The sequence below is a fragment of the Vanacampus margaritifer genome, chromosome 2 (assembly GCF_051991255.1).
Source record: "Vanacampus margaritifer isolate UIUO_Vmar chromosome 2, RoL_Vmar_1.0, whole genome shotgun sequence".
Lineage (NCBI taxonomy): Eukaryota > Metazoa > Chordata > Actinopteri > Syngnathiformes > Syngnathidae > Vanacampus > Vanacampus margaritifer.
Genome location: NC_135433.1, coordinates 6335223 through 6362360, shown reverse-complemented (window position 1 = coordinate 6362360; position 27138 = coordinate 6335223). Strand labels below are relative to the sequence as shown.

Below are 27138 nucleotides of genomic sequence, written 5' to 3'. Positions count from 1 at the left end.
CAGAGAGGAACTCTCAGAAATATGTTGCAACGAGCCAAGGAAGTTATGACGTCCTTTATTTTTGCCAGGCTGCGCTCCTCCTACTCACCCTTACCTGAAAAATTGGACTATTATTATTTTTCAAATAAGCTCCGACTATTTTTATGCTACTTAAAACATATTTCACGTTTTTTTTTAGACTGGATTCGAAGTAAGCTAAATAACGACTACAAAATGTTGTTTTAAAAATAAAAATCAAACTACAAAATGTGTTTTAAAAATATCAGATTTCGACTGTGTTAGATCACGCAAAGTTTTGTCACACGCACATCTAAACCGCAACAATCAAAAAGTTGTATTTCCTAGATCTTGACCATTTGTGCTTTATTCATGCTGCGTTTCTTCTCCGAAACTCGAGTTTGTTTGCAAACAAAAGCGAGCCACGTGGAGAGTCTTCCTTACCTGGGAAGTGTAGTTTATGATAAAGGCAAAGATACGGCGACGAAACATTATATAAACTACATTACCAACAATGCACCTGCGACCCAGCTGAGTGGGCGCTCTGGGGAAGGAACTTTTTTTTTCGTGACAAGTATAAATAGCTTGTGTGTTTACAGTTAGCTAGAGAGTTCTTTGTTAGTAGTATCGTTTTGGTGTCAAAAATGTGCGGGCTGCGAAACAGCCTACTTATTGTCCCGTAATTCCTGCTGGGGACTTATTAAAAATATATTTATAAACGTTTACGGTTTTTTGTTTTTGTTTGAGAGGGTCTTTTTTCCCCCCCCTTAGCCTTTTTGTGTCCACTTGAAACCGAGAAGGAATCTTCAATTGGAAACCATCCTAAGGTAATAGCTGTTTTCTATAACTGATGGGAAGATCATTTCAAATAATAACGGTCTGTGTTTTGTCTAGGTTATATTTGGACTGCATAGAGTGAAATGATAGCGAATTTGGTTATGTTTTTGAGTGTGGGAGGCTGACCGTCGGCACGAGACATGTCGCCTTTGTTTACGACATGCACACGTTTTCCTGTATTTCAATACATGATTGACCAGCATTTATTGAACGTCTACTTCATGATATATCTTAATTATTCAAACGCTTTCATATTGAAGTTGTGAGTGGACATTTTCAAAATGTATGTCAGTATTATGATATTTTAATGTGTTTTTTTTTAACCTCACATAACTTAATATAATGTTATTTAATTTAAACTTACATAACTTAATATCACCATTACTCTTATTTACAACGTTAAATGACATAAACTACTGTCTATTTTGTGTTGTACTGTACATGCAGTGTACTTATGTAAGAAAAAAAGAAGCACTGATTCAACTACTGTATTTATTAAAAAGTTAAATGAATGAATAAATAAATACTGATTCTGAAGTTCTGAACTTTACTTAGGTAAGTGGAACTTTGCTTCTACTGAGAATAATAATATATATATATATATATATAAAAATCACATATGTTGCTAGTTTTTGCTGGACTTAAATGGTATCAAAACATTTTCTCATAGCTTTGCTAACATTGTGAACAACTGAGTGGCAAAAAAAAAGGCTACATTAGCTATCAACTTATTAAGTAAACCTATTTGGATGCATTTTTTTCGTATTTTAATTATGAAGCTGGTGTTTTGTTTTGTTTTTTTAGCACAAGACTGCTCGATATTTCTGCCTTATAAGCCCCCTATAACTATCAATTAAGATTGACTAACCACTATTGACTTTACATCTCTCTATTGATGTCTTTTTTCACATTGAGTTATTTTTTTATAGATTTTTTAAGTTACAAGCCTATTTGATAAAGAGTAGGAAGTACAAATGTCTGTTTTCAAATGTAGGGAGTAAATAAAAAAATAAACAGAAATACTCAAGTCCAGTGCAGTCATTCGTTAACTCATTCACTGCCATTGACGGTTATAAACGTCAAAAAATCATTACTACTATTTCTATTAGTTTAACATTTTTTTCTACTTTTGTTAACAAGAGTATGAAAACCTCGATTTTTTATTGTACATATATAAATATATATATATAATATAAAATTTGTGATTAATCGTGAGTTAACTATTTATTTAAGTCAAAGCGATTAATTCCGATTACATTTTTTTGTCCGGCGATTAATTTTTTTAATTGCAATTAATCGCATGACTTCACTAGTTAACTCACGATTAATCACAAATTTGATATCTGTTCTAAATATACAAGGGTAGGTTTTCATACTCTTGTTAACAAAAGTGGAAACAAATGTTAAACTAACAGAAATAGTTCAAATGAATTTTTGACGTTTATAGCCGTCCATGGCAGTGAATGAGTTAATTAATTTCCACCACTGCCAGTGTTCTCATGCTAAGTCCATCTTATTAGGAACAAGCACAACTGAATTATATATTTTTTTGGAGTGATATAAGTAATATTCCACTTAATTCATGTGTTATGTGTCACCTGAATTCAGTCAGGAGCATTGTGGCCCAACCAGTCCTTTTGTCTCGATGAGGCGCTTGTTCGCATGCTGTTGGCAGGTTTACTTATTTACCTCACACACGTGAAAAGACATTGACTGTGTTGAACGTGAGCCAGAGTTTAAAAATAACCTGCAATAAATGACCTCACTGCTGCAGCTGTCAATCAGCTGCTCCAGTTTTGTTTTTTTTAAATCTGGATATATCTCCACAGGAAGTTATATTCAGGTCAAATGCGATTCTGACTATTGTGCGGAATGGATTGTTGTTGAATCGTGTCTTGAACTGAGGCGAAATTATGGAGTGCACTACTACTGCAACCAGCAGGGGAGCTGTTGAACATGCACAAACATACTGTAAATTAATTAGGTTTAATTAATTAATTAGTTACTGGTTTGGTCTGTAACATGTCAAAAATTCATCCATCCATCCATCTTCTATATGAGTCTTTTTTTTTTTTTAACTTTCTTATATTTTAATTGTCTTACAATTGCTATTACCTTGTTTTTTTTTAATTACTAGATGGACCTACTTTGCTATTACATTTTAATTAGGGATGCACGATAATGCTATTTTCAACCGATACGATAAACCAATAATTTAGAAAGTGTCGATAACCGATAAGTAAGCCGATAATTGTTTGCAAAATTAACTTGAATACAAATATACTTTTGCGTCCTACTATAGGTCTAACATGTACAAATACATTGAAACATTGTGCAAAGCACCACAAAGCTGAATTTAATTAAGACAACCAGTAACTCATTCCGAGTTGGCCAAAACAAAACAGCCGTGTTTTAAAAATGCAACAAAAAACTGCGAGGGTAACATTTTAACTGCCATGTTGCCATGATGCATCTTCTGTGAACACGAGGTCGCGCGCTTTATGACGTCACAAATATGCAACACTGAAATAGGCGAGGGGAGGGGTTGAGGAGTTGGGCATAACTTGAGCCACAAACGCAACAGATGGACCAATGTGGCATGTCTATTATTATCAGCGATTATCTGGTTTATCTGTATGACATCAAATTGGTCGATAATTGCCGATAATTATCGGCCGCCGATATTATCGTGCGTCCCTAATTTTAATGTTGGTCACGATGATGGTATTTGGAGAGCAAAGTCTTTTTTGAAATGGTAATACTTGGTGTAAAATGTTTGAAAAGCACTGCAGTTTAGAGGAAATCTACAAGGATCTAAATGGACCACTATTATTATTTTTTTTACTAAGTGCAGTGTTGACGTTATTAATTGACAATTGAGCTGGTCCATGTACAAACTTATTTGAATGAGTTTCAATCCAAGTTGCGCACCTGTGTTGTTTCAGCGTTGATGATGTGCCATCCCGTTTCAAAACAAACCTGACTGACATGTAGGTCGGTCCTTCCAACGGTTGCTCAACCTGTCGCTCTTCCACATCGCAGAGTCCATTGTGCTCCAGGGCACAACTGTTTAGTGTCAGTGTCAGTGATGTGCTCTAGAGGAAGTGTCGACACGCTAATGTGTGTGCCGGTCACATATATTTTCAAACAGAATAGCGTTTCTGTGATGTAAGTGATGTTAGACTTTTAAATGTCACCCCACGCCTCTCATGTGTGTTCTCATTGTGTGCTTTGTTTGCCTTTGGTGACTGTTTTTTTTTTTTTTGGAACCACAGTGATTCAAACAGGTTGCTATGTACGGTATAATTCATAGGTACAGCTTCACAGTAAAAAAAAAATATAAACACAACATTTTGGTTTTTGCTCCCATTTCGTATGAGCTGAACTCAAAGTTCTAAGATTTGTCTATGCACACTAGGGGTGTGCCCCAAAAAATCGATTCTCATAAGAATCGCAATTCTCATTAAGTATGATTTAGAACCGATTTTAAATGTCCCAAAATCTATTTTATTTAAATTATTTTATACTGTCTTGCCTTTGTGTGTGCCTTTATTGGGAGCCCTGTTCATGTTGTACTCGATTCAAACCACTTAGAGGCAGTGTGGTTCCACGCGGTCTGATACACTGTTAAGTTGTAGCCACATTAGAGAGTAGAAGGAAAAAGTCACGATCAAGTTATTCCAATAAAAGTTGTTTTTTTGCAGTGTGGAGCCGTTCTTTTGAGTGATAAGTGCCGCGAGTAGCGCGCTAATTAGCATTAGCGAGTCAGACTGGAGTAGATCGTTACAATTCCTTGCACATCTATAGATTGAAGCAAAATTCACTGTCAATCAAAACATTTTGAATCAAAAATCATTCTTAATCAAAAATCGATTCCGAATCCAATCGCAGACCCAAAAATCGGAATCGAATCGAACCGCGAGACATTCAAAGATTCCCACCCCTAATGCACACAAAGCATACTTCTTGCAAATGTTGTTCACAATTTGTGTGGGTGGCTGCTTTTCTACAGGTCATCTTCAGTCTCCTTTAAAAGCTTCAGCCATGGTGTTGATTCTGGGAAGACGGATGAACAGGGAGGACACTGGCATCAGAGACTCACCGGCTGTAAAACGCAAGGTGTGTTGGAAAGAGTCCACCTGGTGTACCATTTTTGGTAACCGAGAAAAGGGCACGCCTTGAGTTTTTTGTTTGTTTGTTTTTGTTGTTTTTTTTAAATCAAGGATCCCTCATAATCGTAAACCACAAAGTTCAAGTGTTCATAAAAAATCCAATCAACAACAACAACAAATACAATACAAAAATCCTCTCTTTTTTCTTGAAATTGTTTTTTTTTCTCGTCGCCAAACTTTCTCTTTCAAGAAAAACAATGTTAAGTAGGGGCCACAAAATGTCACCCTGTGGGTTCCAAACGACTCCCAGGTTGCTCCTTTGAGTTATAACTCGGGATGTAATGATATCCGAATGTCACAATACAATATTATCACGATATCAACCTCACAATACGATAATTATCAGGATATTGTGGTGGTGTTGGCAATATGAAAAAAAAAAATTGAAAGATTTGAAATCGACTTGGGTGGGTGGACTCCGGCGGTGGAGATGGGAGGTGGGTCTCAGTCCTTTTACTACGCCTCACGATCCACAAGTGAGTGACAGCGAACTAACGTTACATGCGATATATCCTGTCGCAACACGTTTTTTTTTCTTCTTTTTAAATATATTTTAAATCAATTTTCTTGAAAACTTCTTGGGTGATGGCCAATTTACTTGGGTGGCCCGCCCAAGTATTAACATGGTGTGGGAAACACTGTCATTATACTATATATATCATCCTCGTGAGTTTTCTGCTATATACATGCCACTATGCTAGTATGGTCGCCGCCCTCCGCCATCTTGTATTACTTTGTAAACAATGCACAGTGTATGTTAATATTTGCTTTAAATATCGTAGCATGACGACGGCAATATTGTGGCAATTTTAATATCGCGATATCACGATATTGCGGTTATTGTTACACCCCTAGTTATAACCCAACTAAACTATGTGTAAGATGCCCTAATTTTCCAGAGATAATAAGTTGTGACATTATGAGAATACTGCAATCAAGCTCCAATACATTCTTTTTTTTTTAAACAGAAAAAAGTAGTAATTTTATCAGAATAATCCTACAAGAACAAAAATGTTTATTTCGAAGAAAGTCGTGTTTCCATTTTGCGTGAACTTCAATAATACAACTATATTGTCGCAATGTTTTTTATTGCTGTGCTTGTTTAAGACAAATAAAAATCAAATCAAATATTACCCCTTTTATTTTGAAAATATACGATACGATACGATACGATATACGATACGATATACTTTTATTTTCCCCGTGGGGAACTTTTTCCTGGACTCCGTCCAGCTGCAGTTTACAGTAAGGAAAAAACAACAGAATAGAAAGAGATAAAATCAAAATTAAATATGTGTTTTGTTTTTGAAAAAGTAGAACTTTGTGATGATTTGTCACCATCAAATCAGAGTTTTTCACTCATTCACTGTCATTGACGGTTCTAAACGTAAAAAATTCAATAGTGAGTGTACTTACGTACTCACAACTTTTCATTACACTTTTACTAAATGCTTAGTTTATTGTTGTACTCTCGGACCTGCACATCTGTATGACGTCTTTGTTGCCTATTTGGCCCGACATTTCACTGCTCCAGTGCTAGTGCTGTCACTATCAAATATCTTTAGAATCGATTAATCTATCGCGTATTCAATCAAATAATTGACAGATTTTAGTTTTAATTTTGCATTTAAGTGATTGGTGTTTATTTTGTATTTCGTGTTTGTATAGTGATTTAAAAAAAAGGGGGATGGATGTTGTACTATGTTAGCGGTTCGGTCATTGTTTTCCAAAGTAAAATCAGATGTTTGCAAATGTCTTATTTTGATTAAATAACGCAAAAGATCATCACAAGGACTACAGAAATCAGCGAACAATTACCGTTGATATGCTCAAATCAGTGGATTCGGACAATTTGTAATGAAAAAATAGCTCCAAACAATTACTCGATTATTAAAATCGATTAATTTGATCAGGGATTACTTGTTAATTAATCAATTAATTTTGACAGCTGTATGCTCCACAAAGTGTTATATTCCGGCAACGGCAACAAAATCCTCTGTAATTTGGATAATTGGAAGACAAGATGCTAAAAACATCGATTAGCGTAAAACGTCAATGCAGACTAGTTGACTCATGGTTCAACCCAATTTTGTTTTGTATTCTTATTGGCACACCTTCTGACTTCAAAAATAAAAATAAAATCATTGCAAATGATTTCTCAGAACCCCAGTTTATTGCTGCTGGAGCCCAGTTTGAGCACCACCGTTTGAGAAATCTGAATTTCCTCAGGTGTTTGAGGTGGAATCCAAGACTGTAGCCAGCCAGGAAGTATTGGACTTCTGCTCGGGCTCCTCCCACTCCGAGGGCATCCTGCAGGTGTTCAACGAGTTCCGCGACTGCCGCCTGTTCACCGACGTGGTCATCAGCGTGCAAGGCCGCGAGTTCCCCTGCCACCGGGCCGTGCTCTCGGCGTGCTCCTCCTACTTCAGAGCCATGTTCTGCAACGACCACCGCGAGAGCCGCGAGATGCTGGTGGAGATCAACGGCATCCTGGCCGAAGCCATGGAATCCTTCCTGGCCTACGTTTACACCGGCCGTGCCAAGATCACCACGGAGAACGTCCAGTTCCTCTTCGAGACCTCCAATCTCTTCCAGATCGCCACGTTGCGCGACGCCTGCGCAAAGTTCCTGGAGGACCAGCTGGACCCGTGCAACTGTTTGGGAATCCAGCGCTTTGCCGACGCTCACTCCCTCAAGCAGCTCGCCAGCCGCTGCCGCAGTTACGCTCTGGCCAATTTCTCCGAGGTCGCTCAGCACGAGGAGTTCCTCGACCTCCGCAGGGAAGAGCTGGAAGAGTACATCGACAGCGACGAGCTGTCCATCGGTAAGGAGGAGCTTGTGTTTGAGGCGGTGATGCGCTGGGTGTACCACGTTGTGGAGCACCGCAAACCCATGCTGAAGGCTTTGCTCCACCATGTGCGCCTGCCGCTTTTGCACCCCAACTACTTCGTTCAGACGGTGGAGGGAGACCAGCTCATCCAGAACGCTCCCGAGTGCTACCATCTTCTCCACGAGGCCAGGCGCTACCACGTGCTGGGAAACGAGATGATGTCACCCAGGACCCGGCCACGCAGGTAATGTTTGCCTTCTGGTTATTGCTGATGTGAGGTCAAACCGGTTTGCACAGGGAAACACATGCAATAAAAAAAATAGGGATGGGCATTTGACTAAGTGGTAGGGATAGACTGATAATCGGCCTGGTCGATGATTGGTGCCGATATTGGACATTTAAACATTTATCGGTATCGGCCTTTTTTTTAAAAGCTGAAAGGGCAATAAAAAGTCCATTTTAAACCATTTTACTCTCAGAGAACTATTTCTTTAAATTTTCAGTTCACTTCATAAAAGATGGTGCTGACCCTGGGAACCTTCTGACCTTTCATTACCAGCCATTTTCACTGAAGCAACCCCCTTCGCTCCCGGCTGTTTTACAGAATTTTCTCAGAATATTCTGTTCTATTGCTATAAAAACATGGAACTTATCAAAAGAAAGATTAGAGTCTTTTCTTTCATCAGGAAAAAAAAGTACATTAGTATCTGTTTCCGTTTTGCAGTAAATAGCATTAGAATATAGCTAAGTTTCATCATTATTCACAAACGTGTTGAAAACACTGGCAAAAAGAGCGTGTTGCTGATCTCTTATACTCTGCTGCTAGCAGTATTTTTTATTATTTTTTATTTTTATAACTACCATTGCTTTAAGCGACCTCTTCATGTCAGAAGCTGTATTAAAGCCTCCTGTAATTAAAACACACACATAAAAAAACGTATAAATACGTTTTTGGGAGTGAAGGACAAAGTATTAAAAACGCATTTATACGTTTTTTGGGTTTGAATGAGTTAAAACAAAGAAATATGAAAGTTTAAGATTTCAGGCATTTTAAAATTTTGATAACTAGACTATTTACATGTTTAAGTACCATTTAACTTTTTTAGACTTATTAATAACCTCGGGAGCTGCTTGAACATTTTGTTAGGAATTTAAAAGGACGTCTATTGTCTAAGATAAAAAAAACTTACACATTTTGAAAAGTCTGAAAAATTGTTAAATAAATAAACATGCTTTAAGTCATTACAACAAAGTCAAGATTGACATTTGTATTTAAAAAAATAATAAATTGACACCAATATATTTGTCCCCCTTTTTTTTTTTTTTACTGAAAATGAATATCGGCTCCAAATATCGGTTATTATAATTTTTTCATGAAGCGCGAAAAGTTGAAGTGATAAAGCCACCGATTTGCATTATTGTTGTTATCTGATTTGTGACTTTCTGCCACTATGACTTGTTTGGTTGAATTTAGTGAAGTTGTCATATTGAACACTAGTGACACTAACATAGTGAAGACTGCAAGTCAAAGTGTACAATAAATTAACAACTAAAATATTTGCTTATGTTTGGAGGACCTTGAGAAAAATAATCGCTTATTAGTAGATTATATTTCCAAATTGTTTAACCCTACCAAAAACATGTTAGGTTAAATGAAGACTAAATTATCAATAGATGTGAATGTAAGTGTGAATGTTTTTTCATCTGCATTTGCCCTTGCCCGGCGACGAGTCCAGAGTGAAAGGTTCAATTTGGAGTTTGAGTTTAGTTTATTAAAAGGACAGTGTGCAGTAACATTAAAAAGATGGCTGCACCAGATTTAGCACAATGCTATTTTCCATCTGTATTCTCATAGGGTAGCTAGGATAGAAAATGAATTGCTAGATCAGATGGGAGGGTCTTTCTCTTTGAATTTTCTGGACTCATTATATTCACAATCAATAAATTGATGATTATGTCCTTTTTTCACCAAATCAGCCCACTATGTTGCTGTAGTGGAGACTGAACAGATGATGAAAGTAGTCTTATTTGTAAAGCAAATAGCTAGACGAAAATGTTTTACTTTATGTAGGCAGAGGTTACAACTAAAAATTTGGTGCTTTTGTTGAACTTAACTCATACACAGCCAGCCCAGTAAAAATGGATCTTTGACGTCTATAACCGTCAATGGCAGTGAATGAGTTAAAACATTTTTTTTACTTTATGTAGGCAGAGGTTACAACTAAAAGTTGGTGCTTTTGTTGAACTTAACTCATACACAGCCAGCCCAGTAAAAATGGATCTTTGACGTCTATAACCGTCAATGGCAGTGAATGAGTTAAAACATTTTTTTTACTTTATGTAGGCAGAGGTTACAACTAAAAGTTGGTGCTTTTGTTGAACTTAACTCATACACAGCCAGCCCAGCAAAAATGGATCTTTGACGTCTATAACCGTCAATGGCAGTGAATGAGTTAAAACATTTTTTTTACTTTATGTAGGCAGAGGTTACAACTAAAAGTTGGTGCTTTTGTTGAACTTAACTCACTTAAATACACAGCCAGCCCAGTAAAAATGGATCTTTGACGTCTATAACCGTCAATGGCATTGAATGAGTAAAATTTTTTTTTACTTTATGTAGGCAGAGGTTACAACTAAAATTTGGTGCTTTTGTTGAACTTAACTCATACACAGCCAGCCCAGTAAAAATGGATCTTTGACGTCTATAACCGTCAATGGCAGTGAATGAGTTAATTATTTTTTTTATTTATTTTTTTTGTGTGTGTGCGTGTGCGCGCAAGACAAAGTGACAGGGAGAATTACTTGCTAAGTACAGTATGTCTGTGTTTTGATGCTCCTTTTCAAGTATAAGAGGAAGCAAGGCATGTTGGTACACAGACTCAGTAGCCGGAGAGTGTCAAGAAACGAATAACATGATGTAACAGACGACCACAAAGAAATGTTGGGTCTTGTATTACATACCTTCAGCACAATTGACTTCACTTGAACCTGCCATATTTGGTTTTCATCGAAGTGCGTCCGATAGGACAAAGGCCAGCGCTGATTGAGGCCTCATTAATGAAATTTAAAACGGAGGACATGGGCGGGCAGCTGTACAGCAACACAGCAGCTGCTCCATTGAGCGAGATGACCTGCTGTAACGGTTGGTGTTTTCAAGACGTGGTGTATTTGAGCTGTATTGTGTCCGTATCCAGGCAGGTTTGTTATGAGCGGGAAACAAAGCAGGCAGTTGGTCTCTCTTTTTTTACAGTTTGCCCTGGGGGGGATCAATTCTTTTCTGCTCAAAATAGTTGATTGATTTTCTTCTTCTGCGGCTGTGCTGTTGGGAAGCTTCCAGAACATGCAGACAACATCACGTGAACAAATGATTATTAATAACACGAGCCACGCCTGGTTTAGGCGGTCTCTTACCTTAACACACGCACGGGGAATACACAATAATCTGTCCGACCTGCCTTCTCACACTTCACAAAAACTTTGGGCCGTTCACAACAAAGGGAAGCTCCAATCAGTAGTTCTGAGCACGACAACTATGCGATCATGGAAATGGAGCTCAAGTTTTGTTTTTGTTGCGGCTGAGATTGATAGGAGCTTTTGGAAATGAACTTTGCCTTGGAGATAAGTGAAGCTACTCCTGCAGGAACGTCACCTCTGTCTTCCCTGCCATAATAAATCCCTCAAAATGTTGATGTGTGTGTGGTGTTTACATGTCAGCTTAAGTCAGCTTTAAACTGAATGGGGGTGGGGGGGGGTTCAAATTTTAACTCTTTCATTGCCATTGACGGCTATAGACGTCAAAAAATTATTTGAACTATTTCTATTAGTTTAACATTTTTTCCACTTTTGTTAACAAGAGTATGAAAACCTAGAAAAAATATTGTACATTTAGAACAGATATAAAATTTGTGGTTAATCGTGAGTTAACGATTGAAGTCATGCGATTAATTACAATTAAAAAATTTAATCGCCTGACGCGATTTAAAAAAAGAAAATATTATTAAAAATTAGGGGCGTCAGGCAATTAAAATTTTTAATCGTAATTGAATCGCATGACTTCACTAGTTAACTCACGATGAATCACAAATTTTTTATCTGTTCTAAATGAACAATTTAAAAAAAATCTAGGTTTTCATACTCTTCTTAACAAAAGTGGGGAAAAAAAGTTAAACTAATAGAAATATTTCAAATAATTTTTGGCCGTCTATAGCCGTCAATGGCAGTAAATGAGTTAAATATGCAGTACTGTAGTCTGATTCAGTTTTCCACATTATCCAGCCCACAATATCAACTAAGACTTCATGTAGCTTTGTTATAACCCCCTTGGCCACTTGGCAGAGAGCCTTCACACCATTTGTCTTTATTCATGTAACAATGTGAGTATATTGTTTATTTTAAACTGTTCTTTGCCAAGAATCCTTTGTGTTGATAAAGACCATGTCTTTCCGCCTTGGCAAAACTCGATGCTGCTGAGTGCCTTAGTCTAGTTATTGTTATACGGGCAGAATTATTGATTCAGCTCTCTTTTAGGTCCTATTGAATTGTTTGATTATTTCAACATATTTACCTTCCTGTATCAACCTCAAATGTTTTCCTGGTTCTAGGTCGACTGGCTACTCTGAGGTGATTGTGGTGGTGGGCGGTTGTGAGAGAGTAGGGGGCTTCAACCTGCCCTACACAGAGTGCTACGATCCGGTGACGGGAGAGTGGAAGTCGCTGGCCAAATTGCCCGAGTTCACCAAGTCGGAGTACGCCGTGTGCGCCCTCCGCAATGATATCCTGGTGTCAGGTAAGAGCCTGGTACAACTGGACCATCAAATCAGTGCGATAAAAAGTTTTCTATACAGCTTATCCTTGTTAGGGTCATGAGTGAGGTGGGGTCTGATTTTGGCAGCGTACACCCTCAACTGGTCGCTAGCCAGTCACTGGGTACTTAACTCATTCACTGCCATTGACGACTAAAAACGTCATAAATTCATTTGAACTATTTCTATTAGTTTAACTTTTACTCCACTTTTGTTAACAAGAGTATGAAAACCTAGAAAACATTTTTCGTACATTTAGAACAGTTATAAAATTTGTGATTAATCGTGAGTTAATTAGTGAAGTCATGCAATTAATTACGATAAAAAAAAATTAGCACCTGACACCCCTCATTTTTAATAATCATTTATTTTAAAATATATATAAAAAAATAATAATTGTAAAGTGAAAATACATTTTTAATAATCTTTTTTTTTGTTAAGAATTTTTTTTTAAAAATTAGGGGCGTCAGGCAATTAGCATTTTTGATTGCATGACTTCACTAGTTAACTCACGATTAATCACAAATGTTATATCTGTTCAAATACAATACAAATTCTAGGTTTTCATACTCTTGTTAACAAAAGTGTGAAAAATGTTAAACTAATAGAAATTGTTAAAATATATATTTTTTACGTCTATAGCCGTCAATGGCAGTGAATGAGTTACAGCCAGAAAGGAGAAACAGCTTGAATTCACATGTAAGTGGGTGAAGCAGGATAAGAGACATTTTCATTCTATGTGTGGTTTACCAAAATACAAGAGTGTAAAAATAAGTTCTAAATCGAGAATTAAACATTTCCACAGAAGTAGCTGTTCTAATTTCTGCAGGTTTGGCATCCTAGAGTGGTGGAGCCCAAACAAAAACAAAGAAACAAATTTTTTTTCATGTCAACATAAAATATATATATTTTTAAGATAATAATGGATCATTGGACAGTTTACAGTTTAACCAAAATCCTTACGGGCTTGTATCCCATAAACAATCCCCACAATATTTAATCATATTTCATAAAATAAATGCTAGAAGGTATTCAGTATATGCGAGTAAATTCTGCTGGCAAAGTGAAGCTTTTCTTGTAGCCAGTCACAATTTTTCCATCGGTCTGCACGCTTATAGGATGGCTACTGTATAATATTGCTAAATATTTGATATTATTTCATGACTTGGTTTTATTTGCTGGGAGTTGCACTTTTAGATTCTAGCCTGTCTTAACTCTTTGACTGCCAGACGTTTTCAGAAAAGGGATGCCGTGGGTGCCAGCCGATTTAAGCATTTTGACTGATCTTTCAAGGTCCACAGAAAATTATGTGTTTGGACTATGGAAACACACATACTACCAAATGAAAGATTGGACTCTCATCTTTCATCAGAAAAAAAAGTTTGTTTCTACCTTATTCCGTTTTTCAGTAATCAACAATAGAAAATGGTTAGTTTCACCTCTGTTTTGAAACAAACGTCTTTTAACGTCTTTGGCACTCCTCCATAGGATTTTACTAAACGTTATTTAACATTTTTGGCAGTCAAAGAGTTAAGAATCACGTAAGCCTTCTTTGGTGACACCTAGATAAGCACATTACATCATTCTTTTTTTTTTTTTTTTTTTACTTTAGAGCCAAACTTTCAATGTCTAAAGTTCAGTGTTTTTATTTTTCCATGTTTTTGAATTGTGGAGGTGAAAAGGTTTTTTTTTTTCTTCCAGGAATAAGTCGTTTTAAATGTGCCTTCAAGCATAGGTCGTGCGCAAACATGCCCAGCATAAGCTGGAAACACACTGGACAAAAAAACAGCAGCAGCAGTTGAGAAAGAGGAAAAAAAAGAGGGCGGGGGGAAAACGTGGTCTTTCTTGCAGTTGAGTGTGTGTCGTGTTTATGCTTTTTTTTTTTTTTTTTTTTTTTTATGAGCTAACTGCTAAGTCCTCACGTGCGCGCTGTCTATCTACCCCAGAGAACCCGCCTGGAAAAGTCAACACATCCCTCCCTCCTCAAAGACACACACACACGTTTGCACGCTTCTCGTTGACCCATTTCTATCTTTTTTCCCGCTTTGTTATTGTATTTCCAACTTTACTCGAGTTCTTACCCTCCTCCACTCTGACTGTATGCCCCCCTGGGGTGGGGGGTGGTGTTAGCGCCGTCCAGTTCATCCTGCATAGCTGCAGTAAGCCGTGGTCTTAAATAGCACATGGCCCCCAATGTTTATCCAGACCAAGTCCTGCTTTCTGTTCCAGGACAACAGCCCTCGATGCTGACTTTATCAAGACTTTATCAAAAAGTGTGACAACATCAACATTTGCCTACTCATACGTTGCCTTACCGTTACCTCCTCAGGCAACAGGAATCGTTGGCATTCTGAGCTATCCTTAACTGTCTGTTAACATTATTGCATACGTTAGGATTTCATGTAAATAAAATGTCGACACACAAGGTTGCTGTGCGATGGTTAAGAGCAGTGATTAGCAGCCCTATGTGAACTGAGTTTTTAATAAGCACCATACTGCGCCTGCGGAGTATAGCACTTTTTCAAAACAGTTTTCCATGATTATTATTATTTTTTATTTTTTTTCTGCTTTTTTTTTTCACTCAACGGCAAAAAAAAAAAAAATGTTTTCCATGATTATAATGACGCCATTGTGGAAGCATCCCCTTATGCCTTTTTTTTAAACTCCGAAACCTTCAGGGCAGCAGACTGGTTGTCTCTTTGACTTTGTACACAGTCGATAATTAATCACGGACACATCTGACTCACTTCTGGTGTCACCAAAAACATGTTGGCTCGATTGAAGACTCTTTTCAATTGGCGTGAGTGTGAACGTTTGTTTGTCTATATCCATAAAACAATGGATTGATGGATGTGCAAATGTGTGTGTATTGTATGGACAATATATACTGTATGCGCATTTTAACTTTTTGTGAGTGGTGTGGTGTGTCTGCTGTATGTCGGGTTACATAAATTGAAACTGTGGGAACTTCTTTTACCTGCCTGGAGTCATGCAGTATTTTTCCTCGGGCTGTCACTATCCAATCTTTTTAAAATTGATTATCCCATTGATTATTCCGTCGAATAACCACACCCTCTCACTTCCCCCCTTAAAATTATTATTATTATTTTTGTCAATCCACTCAGGTTGAACGTGAGAACCAAGAAAATTAGCCTATGCTAAATGGTTAGTGATCGCGATTAGCATTAGCGCGCTAGCGGTGACTTTTTAAGGTGGCTAAACCCTAATCCTTACTACCATTTAATTCACACATACATCATTATATCTACATGAGTTGAATTGAGCGGATACTACTACTAATTATTTGTTATCTTCTCTGCATGAATTAAACACCAACAAAATTAGCCTATCCTAAACGGTTCGCAATCACGATTAGCATGAGCGTGCTAGCGATTACCATATAAGGTAATACAAACACTAACTACCTTACTATCATTTAGTTCAGAGTACACGTACATTATTATATCTACATTACACATGTAATAATATCTTAAAAGTCACTTACAGACGATTTCAACAATAGTCCATGAGTAAAAGTGGAGCCGAGTTGCCCCTTAGCTAAAATGAGCTCAATAACTTCCTGTCCAATGCGTGCATTTGTAAAAAAAAAAAAAAAAAAAAAAAGGTCAGTGTAGAATCATGGACGACGGCAGACATTTTTAGTCAACAAATTTTTATCCTACTTCAACATCAACTTTTTTTCTCATAGACCTTTTTTTTTTTTACTTTCTTTGTAGCGTTCAAGGTGTTTACATAAATAGAAAAAAAATCATATTATAGCCCATACAATCCAAAGGAGAGGCTTCTTAATTGCTATATCATAGCGTCACTTTTCTATTGTCTGGACTTCTGTCTCTGCTACAGGTGGTCGCATCAACAGCAGGGACGTGTGGATGTATAACTCACAACTCAACCTGTGGATCAGAGTGGCTTCTTTAAATAAAGGCCGCTGGAGACACAAGATGGGCGTCCTGCTGGGCAAGGTGAGTGAGTGGTCTTTTTAACATTTTGTAATGACAAATTTGGATCATGCACCTGTGTTTGTTTGGCGTGAATTCATCAATGTTTGTAGTGACTTTTTAGTATGTAAAGGTCTGAGCTTTAGGTAACACATAAATACAAATCCAGCATTTTTTCCCCTTTTCTGGAGAGCTCAGTATTGTTCATTCGGTAATTTTACCGATTTGACATGTCATCATCATTGCTCTCCTTGTTTTTTTTTTGTATGTACAAAAAAAACAAATCCAGCATTAACATAATCAGTCACGGTTTAAATTTTTTTTAATGATTGTTGACCCAAGCGAATTACCATGCAGGAAAGTTACTAAAAGGCTCCCCAGAGCTTTCAGACTACTTTTAAAGTCATATACTTACATAGTGCCTTCAACTGCAGACATACAAGAATCTGATTTGACATTCCGTTGCTTTGCCTTTTGATTGACGGTAATGAGCTAGTTCTTCAGTGGCAAATAGGAAGTTACTCCAAATTCCTGTCACCTGTGTCAATAACCTGCATGTTGCTTATCAGTCATGTTGGCCAATGAGGGCGTCTTGTTACAAGGAGCAGCACTATGTCATTATTTAATTGTGTTTGAGTTCTCCATCAATGTCCAGCTCCACTTATTATAAAAAAGTACTTTGAGTCATAGAATGGGGCTGTTAAACACTATAAAGTTACAATTTCTTTAGTGTATACCACTCAGCATAGTAAGAGCATTCTATTTGATATTTTTCACAACTGACCATCTAAATTTGCTTTATGAAAAAGCAAGTTCACTTAAATTTTGGTTGTGTGGTGTGCCATGAGATGTACCTAAAGTAAAATGTACCTTACTTAAGTAAGTAGGATAAACCATTGACTTGAAAATTCGGACACCTTGATGTTTGTTTTTGACTTATTTAAAACCCTGGAGAACCCACGGGGTCAAATTTGGCCCCTATAAATTCTGCTACTCAAATAACAAAGACCTTTTTTTTTTTTTTTTTTACAAATTTAACTTCAAAAGTCCAGAGTGCCACTTCTGACCCCTGCATGGGGCCATCTAGTGGATGAATATTGCACTTACATGAGCCAGCGTGGTGGTGACAAGATGGCTGGCAACATGCTGTTTTGTTGAGCTGGAAATCAATACAAACAAAACCATCTTCTCAGCAAACCATCAGATGGTAAAATTGTGTTTTTTTTTTGTTAATCTATTTCATATCATGTTGCAGAATGCCTAGGAGTATGTTTTATATATATATTTTGATAAATTAGCAACTCTGAGCTAGTTAGGGTTAAAATTAAAAAAACATATATTTTGGTGTTCAGTGAACTTATAGCAGTCATTTAATGTATAATTCATAATTTTCCAAAGAAGAAAAGGGTTCTTGGGTTCTCCAGGGTTAAATAAACGTAGACACTTTTCCCATTTTTTTTTCTCATTAATTGTCACTCACTCAACACCCAATCGGTCAAGAACTGTGCCTGCCATGTACCAAAAAGTCTCATCAGGTGTAGAGGCTTGGCAACTTGTTCTTACATATTTCAATATCTTGCTTTGACTAATACAGCAAATTGTAAAGCATTTGGACCGAACCATCTGTACACGTGATCTCAGCTCCAGCGCTACTCGCTGTGCTATTTAAGGCCTCTAATGCACAGCCAGATGGACATTCCTGTTTCAGGGCAGTACAAGTTTCTTGGATCTGTGTTGATCGCTCATGTTTGAAGTTTGCATGGTAACATATTTAATGGAAGTCAGATAAGAATAAGAAGGTAGATAAGTCTTCTCGTGTCTTAAATTGTTCCGGAACTGGATTGTTAAGTCTGTCTACGCAGCATTTGTTGTTGTGAGCAACAAGAGAATGAAAAAAAACAATTGTTGACCACCGACATTGCAACTCATGAGAGGTTCTAATTATCTAAAACATGGAACAGCAATTGATGATCTTGGTTAAAGAAGCAGAAGTAAATAGAGGCACATGTTTTTTGTTAGTCTTCGTAGTGTGTACAAGTTCACACGTGTTTACCGCTTTAGGTGCCATTTTAAGGCCTTTGTTATGTTTGTTTGTTTTTTGCCTGGTTTTCATTCGTAGCCATTGTGCATTAATCCTGTTATTATGTTGGGGATGTCTCACGCTAGTAAACAGTGTGGACATGTCAGTATAAAAGTCACTAAGAGGTACCACTACACTCAGCTGTGTTTACTTAAGTGCATTCTAAACCGATTTGTATGCTAAAAGGGTTACTAGCTCAGTTTGCCCTATTTACACGAGACAAACATGATATAGTGACACAGTAGTATTGCTCGCACATTCTTACGCACACATAAATGTCTCGTGAAGACGCATGCCTTTTACTCCCAGAGGGGGTTCATATCTATGTCTACTTCCTGTGTCTGTTGCACTGTTCACTCTCTCTTTATGAGTTTGTGCCTTTGCATTTTCACAGTGTACAATTACGTATTGTTTACAATATGCTTGAATTTTATTTTATTTTAATTTAATTTAAAAAAATATATATTTTTTTGAGTGCTCAGTATTGTTCATTCGGTAATTTTACCGATCTGACATGTCATCATCATTGCTCTTTTTCTTTCTTTTTTTTTTTCAAGAATATGCTTGAATTTGACTGTTATGTTGTTATGTGTGTGTTTTCCTAACCATTTCTAGCCATCGCTACTTGTGAAATCTTACCTAGCCATGTTCAATTTCTCTTTTTTTTTTATAGTGTTTTCCTCTAAATCTTTGCGATATATTGTTCCCACATACAGATAGATTCAGTTCCTTGTCAGCCATTTCCTCATTCTATTTTCAATTTCCTCCTGTAATTTCCCATTTGAGCTGGAGCACAGATACTCACATAATACGCAGCACGTTTGTTGTAAACAAGCCTGTCACGCTGACTTCTATGCATTTTTTAGGTCTTTTTTACTATTGCTCACAAAGGGAGAAATGTACTTTTCAGTACAGTACAGAAGTTAATATTATATTATTGACTGCACATTTACTGCAATTAACTCACTTTCTCTGTCCTTTCTATGGTCCCCTGTTACAGTTGTACAAAAATAGGTCCTGTCCCTGTCATATCAGGACTTGGTGACAGCTGTCCTCTTCCATCACTGTCTATTTTTTACCCTACTGTATTTGTTTGTATCAATTGCTCATTTGTCTTTATCTCTTATTATGCATATTTAACTATAATGTACATCCACAACTACAATATTTGGGCTTTTTTTATTTATTTATTACCTACATAGACCACCACAATCAATTTGAAAACAATTGATTGACTAACCAACTTTAATTCAAGAATGTTCACAAAAACACATTTTCGGACAATTGAAGCAATAGTGAATGTACAGATGCCTTGAGATACGAGCGCTCATTTCACAACAAGTAGCTATTTAGAAGATGATGAACAATTCTTAAAAAAAAAAAAAGAAGATGCTTTGAGCCGTTTAATGCCACTCTCAGTTTAAGTTTACTGTCAAACCAAATATAAAATAATGGGAATTACTGTACATTGTGCAACAGCATAACTTTGTGTTAAAGACTACTGCTAGCTTAGTGCTAACACATAATGGAGAACACCATTAACGGGCTAACAAATAGCAATGGATATTTGATCACACGATCGAACAACACATGAAGACAGATTATGTAACAATATTCACGTTTTTTTTTTTTCTACAAAGAACATTTGGCATTGCCTGAGACCGCAACAGTATTATATCACATCAGCAGGAGCAGCACAATGCCGATTGAATCGAAAAATACAATTGAAAAAAACTCAGCATTTAAGGTCATTAAAATGACCTTAAATGCTGTGCTTTTTATCGCTTTTTTTGTTGGGGTTTTCGGGTAGGTTGGAACGGATTCATGGCGTTTCCATTCATTTCAATGGGGGAAGATGATTTGCGATACAAGCATTTTGTCAAACTAAGGAGGCATCACTTGTACCCTATTTTTTTCTTCGTGTAAGCTAGTGCCGTGTATTTGCTTAAAGCTGAATCCCTACACGTCTTGATAAAATAAATGTATTACTTCTTTGGCAGTGTGGCAGGTGCTCACTATAAGAATATGGGATGGATTGTTACATTGCCACATGTAAACAACTCATTAACTGCCAAGCCAGGCAGTTGTTCCGTCAGGTTGGAAATGCAAATATCAGTGTTCACCGTACGTGTCCTCCCTTTTCCCTCCTTTGTATGTCTCCCTCTTTTTCCCCTCCTCTCTCTCCTCGCCTCTTCTCTGTACTTGTTTTCACTGTATATTTCTAGGAAGGACAAGAACAACATGGTGTGTGTGTGTGTGGAGGGATGGGGGGGGGGGGGTTGCATGAGACCATTATGTAAATGACATAAATTAATACTCAGTCTCGTATTGCAAACAAAATACTGCAACAGGCACACAACAGGTTCTGTGATTTTTGTCATTAGTCATGCGTCGTTCTATTTTCGCTATAGCCACCTCATTAGGTACGCCTACACAATCCAAACAAGAGCTTTATCAAAACGTCGTACCTTTTTGAAGATAATCCTCAATTTGACACTACCGAGAGGACCTCTGCTTTGAAAAAGACTTGCAGTGAATGAGCTCATTTAACAATATGGGATGTCGTTTTTTTGTAAATTTGAAATCACCTCTATGATGGAGCGCAGTTCTACAACACTGTAAACCACAACCAAACGTGATTTAATTTCCTGTTGAACTGAATATAATTTTCTTTGTAAAGGACATTTTGCTAACATTAAATTGTGCATGTGTATCTAATATTATGTCCAGACCAGTGAATGTAATGTTTCAAACATGTCTTCAAGTGTCCTTTTTTTTTTTTTTTTTTTGCCTTACCTGAGTGTTGAATAGTCTTATGGACGCTCAAAGAAGCGTGTCAACATGAAACAATAGGAAAAGATACAAGACATTCTGAATTACAAGGGTTAGTCAATAACAACAGCCCGTGGGCCGGAGTTTACAGACGTCAGTCAGGGGTTATATGTTGAAAAGCAGTGCGTCATTTCTTTTCCTTTCCGCACTAGACAGACTGGTTCTCTTTGTGCTGATGTGCAATCACATGTTCACCTTTGTAATTAGATGGGCTGTTTCCCGTTTAACATTGTAAACCGGCACGTATGCTGTCTCGAAAAGCTCCTGGTACACAAGTGATATATCCCCGGGGGGGGGGGGGGTGTACTGTATATTCCAGGTCTACGCTGTGGGTGGCTACGATGGCCAGAGCCGCCTGAGCAGTGTGGAGTGTTATGACTCCTTCTCAAACCGCTGGACGGAGGTGGCGCCCTTGAAGGAGGCGGTCAGCTCGCCGGCCGTGGCCAGCTGTGCCAGCAAGCTTTTTGTCATAGGAGGAGGGCCCGACGACAATACCTGTTCAGACAAGGTGGGAAACGGATGTTTTCCTGCCTCAAACGCACACTCTTGATGACAGCTGTGGTGCCTTTTTCATCATGTAACCCTACAAGCTAAAGCCTGAATCATATGATGGGAGAAAATTCGGAATCTTTGTAAATAGTATTTACAAAGAATATAGAGTAATTATTGGTTCCACAAATGTTTTTTTTTTTTTTCGAAAATCAACTTCCACATATGACTTTTGATTTGTGTCATATTTGATACATCCGGTCACAATGCTTTAAATTTGTACATTTATAACTCAAAAATATAATAATAAGCAGAAAAACATATTTACAAAAATCAGAAAGAACATTTGTCACTATTAACTCTTTGCTCCCAAGAAAATAGAAATATGTTCTATTTTAAGCGTTTTACGTGTCCCAAAGACGTATTTATACGTTTTTAATATATTTTTATGCGAAAGCATACAGAAGGCTTTGATGCAGCCTCTCAACTGCAGAGAACGGAAATGGTAATTATTACAGAAACGGCCAGCAGGTGGCAGCAGAGCAAAAGAGATCAATCAGGGCCATGTTGAAAAAAAGCTAATTTACCCACAGTTCTAAACAGATTTGTGAATAATGACGAAACGTAGGTACATTCTCATGCTAATTGATGCAAAACAGAAACAGGTAGAAATATACTTTTTTTCCTGATGAAAGAAGAGACTCCAATCTTTATTTTGGTAGGTTCCATGTTTGTATAGCAATAGAACACAATATTCTGTGGGCCTTGCAAAATCTGTCAAAATCCAGTAAAACAGCCGAGAGTGAAGGAGGTTGCTTCAGTGAAAATGGCTGCGAGTAAATGAGTTAATAATTATAGGTGTCTCTCCTTTGTCAATTGGGGGGGGCGATCTTCAAGGTCGCTGGAAAAGCTATCCACTGGGTGACACCGCCCTCTAAAGGATTATCTGTGCAATGCATGTGTCAGATTATATACATCAGGGTTTTAATGGGGAAAAAAATATTATACTCATGAAATAGAGAGCTCAAAATGTCTTGAATTTAGTATGATACGTTTGCCTTTATAGGGCTAATGAAGTGCCCACTGCATGTTTTTTGTTCATAGTATGTCCATGTCATATTTACATCCACAGGTCCAGTGCTATGATCCCGAAACAGACACTTGGCTCCTCCGAGCCAACATCCCCATCGCCAAGCGCTGCATCACCGCCGTGTCGCTCAACAACCTTGTGTACGTGTGCGGCGGTCTCACCAGGTCCATATTCTGCTACGACCCGGTGGAGGACTACTGGATGCATGTGGTGCATACGTTCGCAAAACAGGTAGGACATTTTTGTGGCCAGTTTAACTCTTTGACTGCCAAAAACGTTAAATAACGTTTAGTAAAATCCTATGGAGGAGTGCCAAAGACGTTAAAAGACGTTTTTTTAAAACAGAGCTGAAACTAACCATTTTCTATTGTTGATTACTGAAGAACAGAATAAGATAGAAACAAACTTTTTCTGATGAAAGATGAGAGTCCAATCTTTCATTTGGTAGTATGTGTGTTTCCATAGTCCAAACACATAATTTTCTGTGGACCTTGAAAGATCAGTCAAAAATGCTTAAATCGGCTGGCACCCACGGCATCCCTTTTCTGAAAACGTCTGGCAGTCAAAGAGTTAAGTTAATTCGCCGCCACTGTCACATCACAATTATTGGAAACCATCAAAACTATACAGAACCACAACTGTGCTACTGAATATCACCTGAAGAAGTTCAGAATCAATTTTTACCCAATTGCTGCCTATTTTTCTGCGTGTAGGAGAGCTGCGGCATGTCGGTGTGTAACGGTAAAATCTTCATCCTGGGCGGCCGGGGCGAAAACGGCGAAGCAACGGACACCATCACGTGTTATGACCCGGCCACAGGAATCATCACAGGGGTGGCTGCAATGCCGCGTTGCATCTCCTACCACGGTTGTGTAACCATACATCGCTTCAATGATAAATACCACAGGCCATGAGCAGAAACGCGCATGCACACATAAACACATTACAAGCATTATTCAGTTATTTTATTTTCCCGCAGCATTATGTAGCAACACTCATTGCAGTGCTGTGAACGTTTAGCTTTAATGGAGGAAATGCTCTTTGTTTATTCAGAGGAATGGCAAAACAATGAAAATCATGGCCATTATGCATCATTTTTTTCATATTCGATTTCTTAACAAAGGTCCGAGGAACATCCAAGGAATATCACATCAGTTTTTTTTATATACAGTGTGGCTAAAAAGTCACTATACACTTTGTATTTCCTATTTTTTCCCCGTTTTGTGCCAACTTGAGAAGCTTTATGTCGGAGACACAGCTTCAATGCGTCATGCAGTTTATGCTATTCATGACAAGTTTCCCAAAATAGTAGTTGTTGTTTACTTTTTTTGACGACCACCAAAAAAAACAAAAACAACACAAAACACCTAGAGCAGGCGTTTGCGCAAAGCCAAGGAAGCTTGCCATGGATAGCGTGAATTGTACTACGCGCCCGGAGCAGTGTGATGGCTAAAGCTTCTTAAAATGACTCTGAACTGCAATAGGAGACAAAAAAAACTTGTGGCAATTATGAAACGCTTCTCCAATGTCAATTGGCTATAAGGAAATGATGCTTTCAAAAGTGCAAAGGTTAAATTGTCCAAATACTGATGGCTTCACATCTTTCCAACTAATACCTGAAAAAAATAGCAAACAGGAAGTGTGTTGTGACTACTGGGGCATCCTGTGTATAAATAATTGAATAAATGTCATCTGAAAACAAGACTTAAGAATTTATATTTGGTCTAGGTCAGACAATAATAACGATAATTTTGTCTCTAATGCATGTTTTATTTGTGAATCTCAAAGTGCTACAGACTTTTTAAAAAAAAAGGAAAATGACATAGAACAGGGGAGTCAAATATAGGGCTTGCAGGCCAGAAGTGACCCGTCGGCATGTCCAATCTGGCCTGCAAGGACAAAACAAAAACGGCAGTTTTCACACCAAAAAAATCGATGTTGTTACTAATTTTGCTCACTGCGCACTGACAACCACTTAAATGACATTTTGAAATTTGGCCATAACTCAGGTTTTGAGGCAAAAATTTTGCTCATTTTTGCTAACCAATTTCAGATCAATCTGCAATAAGATAATAATGAATGTGATTTTCAGAATGTACGTTAAAAAAATTTTGCACCAAGAAAAATTTGAACTGTTTTGACATTTTATTATTTAGAGGCTTATTAAGCCAAAGACATACTTGGGTGAAAGTGGCCCATGAAATAGAATAGGTTTGACACCCCTGACATAAACTGATGAATAACAATGAAAATGACCGTGTAATATAATTTGACAACCTGCTCTAATGTTCTTCCAATCTGAAATATATTTCCCTTCATGAAAAGGAATATCAAACAAAAACAGAAGACAATAATCAAGTAACAGCAACACAATTAACTTCACTTTTTAAAAGTTGAGTTCCTTCCATTTATTCCCTGCATCTTTGCCCCTTTGATTTACGGTTATATCTTAAGATTTATTTTTGCTATGTTATCGTTCATATTAATCTCATTACTGGTATTCTTATTGTGACGAATAAGTTATAAGTGTGTGTGTGTTTTTCAAAAATGTTTTCTCCAAAGTTCTTGTGTACATTCATAGCTAGCGGGCACGATGTGGGCGGTGTTGTAGATGTAGCGAGAGGCCTTTTCGTAGACCTGTAGGGTCTTCTCTGAATATGTGGCGTGCTTGTACAGAGTCGGGTTGATGTGTGCGTGACATAATCGATGTCATTTGGATGACGTCGGCGATGCATTGCCGCGCCGTGTTAACTAATGCTGCTTACACCTTTGCATTAAAAGACACAAGATGTAACTCGGGTTAACCGTAGATACCTCCGTGCGTGTTTGTGGGTTTGCAAGTGGGAGAACGTGTTTGAAGCACTAGCCCTGACTTGAGGTCAGTAAAAGGTTTTTTTTTATTATTATTATTTTTTTTTTTTACAATTGATATTGATAGATAAGATGTTGCTGTGAAGATTTAGTTTTTTCTTCTATTTAAATGTACTTTTTTTTTCGGTAACTGAGAGCCCCAAACGTGCACTTTGACAGAATCCTGTTAAATAGATGTCGACAAAATGTTATGTTTTTCTTTCTTCGTCTTTTTTTAATTTTTTTTTTTTTTTTTTTACTGTATCAGTAAATGTTATTTGCTTTCATGTGAAATATGGAAGGGTGTAGATGGTAGGGCCACACAATGCCACGGTTCAGAGGTCATAGTTCAAAGAAAGGACTTTAGAAAGATGATAAAGATGTGAAAGCTTTGTCTTTGCTTCTGTTGAACTTTTTATTAACTTAACAAAACATAATCAAGCCATCAATCAGTTTTTCTCAAGGGCATCAAATCGCACAGGAAGCCAACGGGATGGTAAGATACTGGTCGTGGACGCAGTTTGAGAATAAGTGTTTGTGTCTGGGATTTCACTGAGTATTTACTCAAATGTCCACCAATGTTGATTTGTTTTTCATTTGAATTATTCTCTATTTAGAGACTTTCATACATGTTTGCTTTAATAAGATTTACATTAATTTTGTGTTTTCATTTTTTGTGGGATTGTGTGTTTTTGACCCCATGTGTAATAGGTATCAAGAGCTAAGATATTTTTGTTTTTGTAATATTTTGATATGAACGGAGGTAGAAACCAACCTGGGTAAATTGGATTTGATCCTGATGTCATCTTGTGTGAGCTAATGTGCCTTTAAAGAATAAACCAGCAGGGGAATATTGATTTTCTTTTTATATGAACCATTACAAATGTTTGTGTTATGTTTTAAGATGCTGTTTGCTTCGATTCAAGAAAAATGTTTTTGTAGTGGTTGACTTGTGGACCGTATCAATAAAGTTTTTCCTTTTTGTACCAAATACAGTCAAGTTTCTTGATATAGTTTTTCTTGAAAAGAAAACCGTCAGTAATTTTTAGAATGAAAATATATATTCTTTTAAATTTAAACATACTCATAAATAGCAAAAAAAAACTGAGAAACTGATTATTTTTGCAGTTGTATAATTTGCACTTTACATATTCAAAAATCCAAATTTCACATTAAGCTATAATACAGGTCATGACCTCA

At 37.3% G+C, this 27138-nt stretch overlaps 1 protein-coding gene across 1 annotated transcript; it reads left to right on the top strand.

The window, feature by feature from the left end:
- Positions 1-561: 561 nt before the first annotated feature.
- klhl24a (kelch-like family member 24a) lies at positions 562-26929 on the top strand. The gene is made up of 8 exons (XM_077558631.1): positions 562-824; positions 4847-4953; positions 7236-8080; positions 12438-12622; positions 16503-16621; positions 21829-22017; positions 23131-23319; positions 23802-26929. Exons 2-8 carry the CDS (start codon positions 4879-4881, stop codon positions 24000-24002), a joined length of 1803 nt encoding a protein of 600 aa, XP_077414757.1. The 5' UTR covers positions 562-824; positions 4847-4878; the 3' UTR covers positions 24003-26929.
- The last annotated feature ends 209 nt before the right edge of the window (positions 26930-27138 follow it).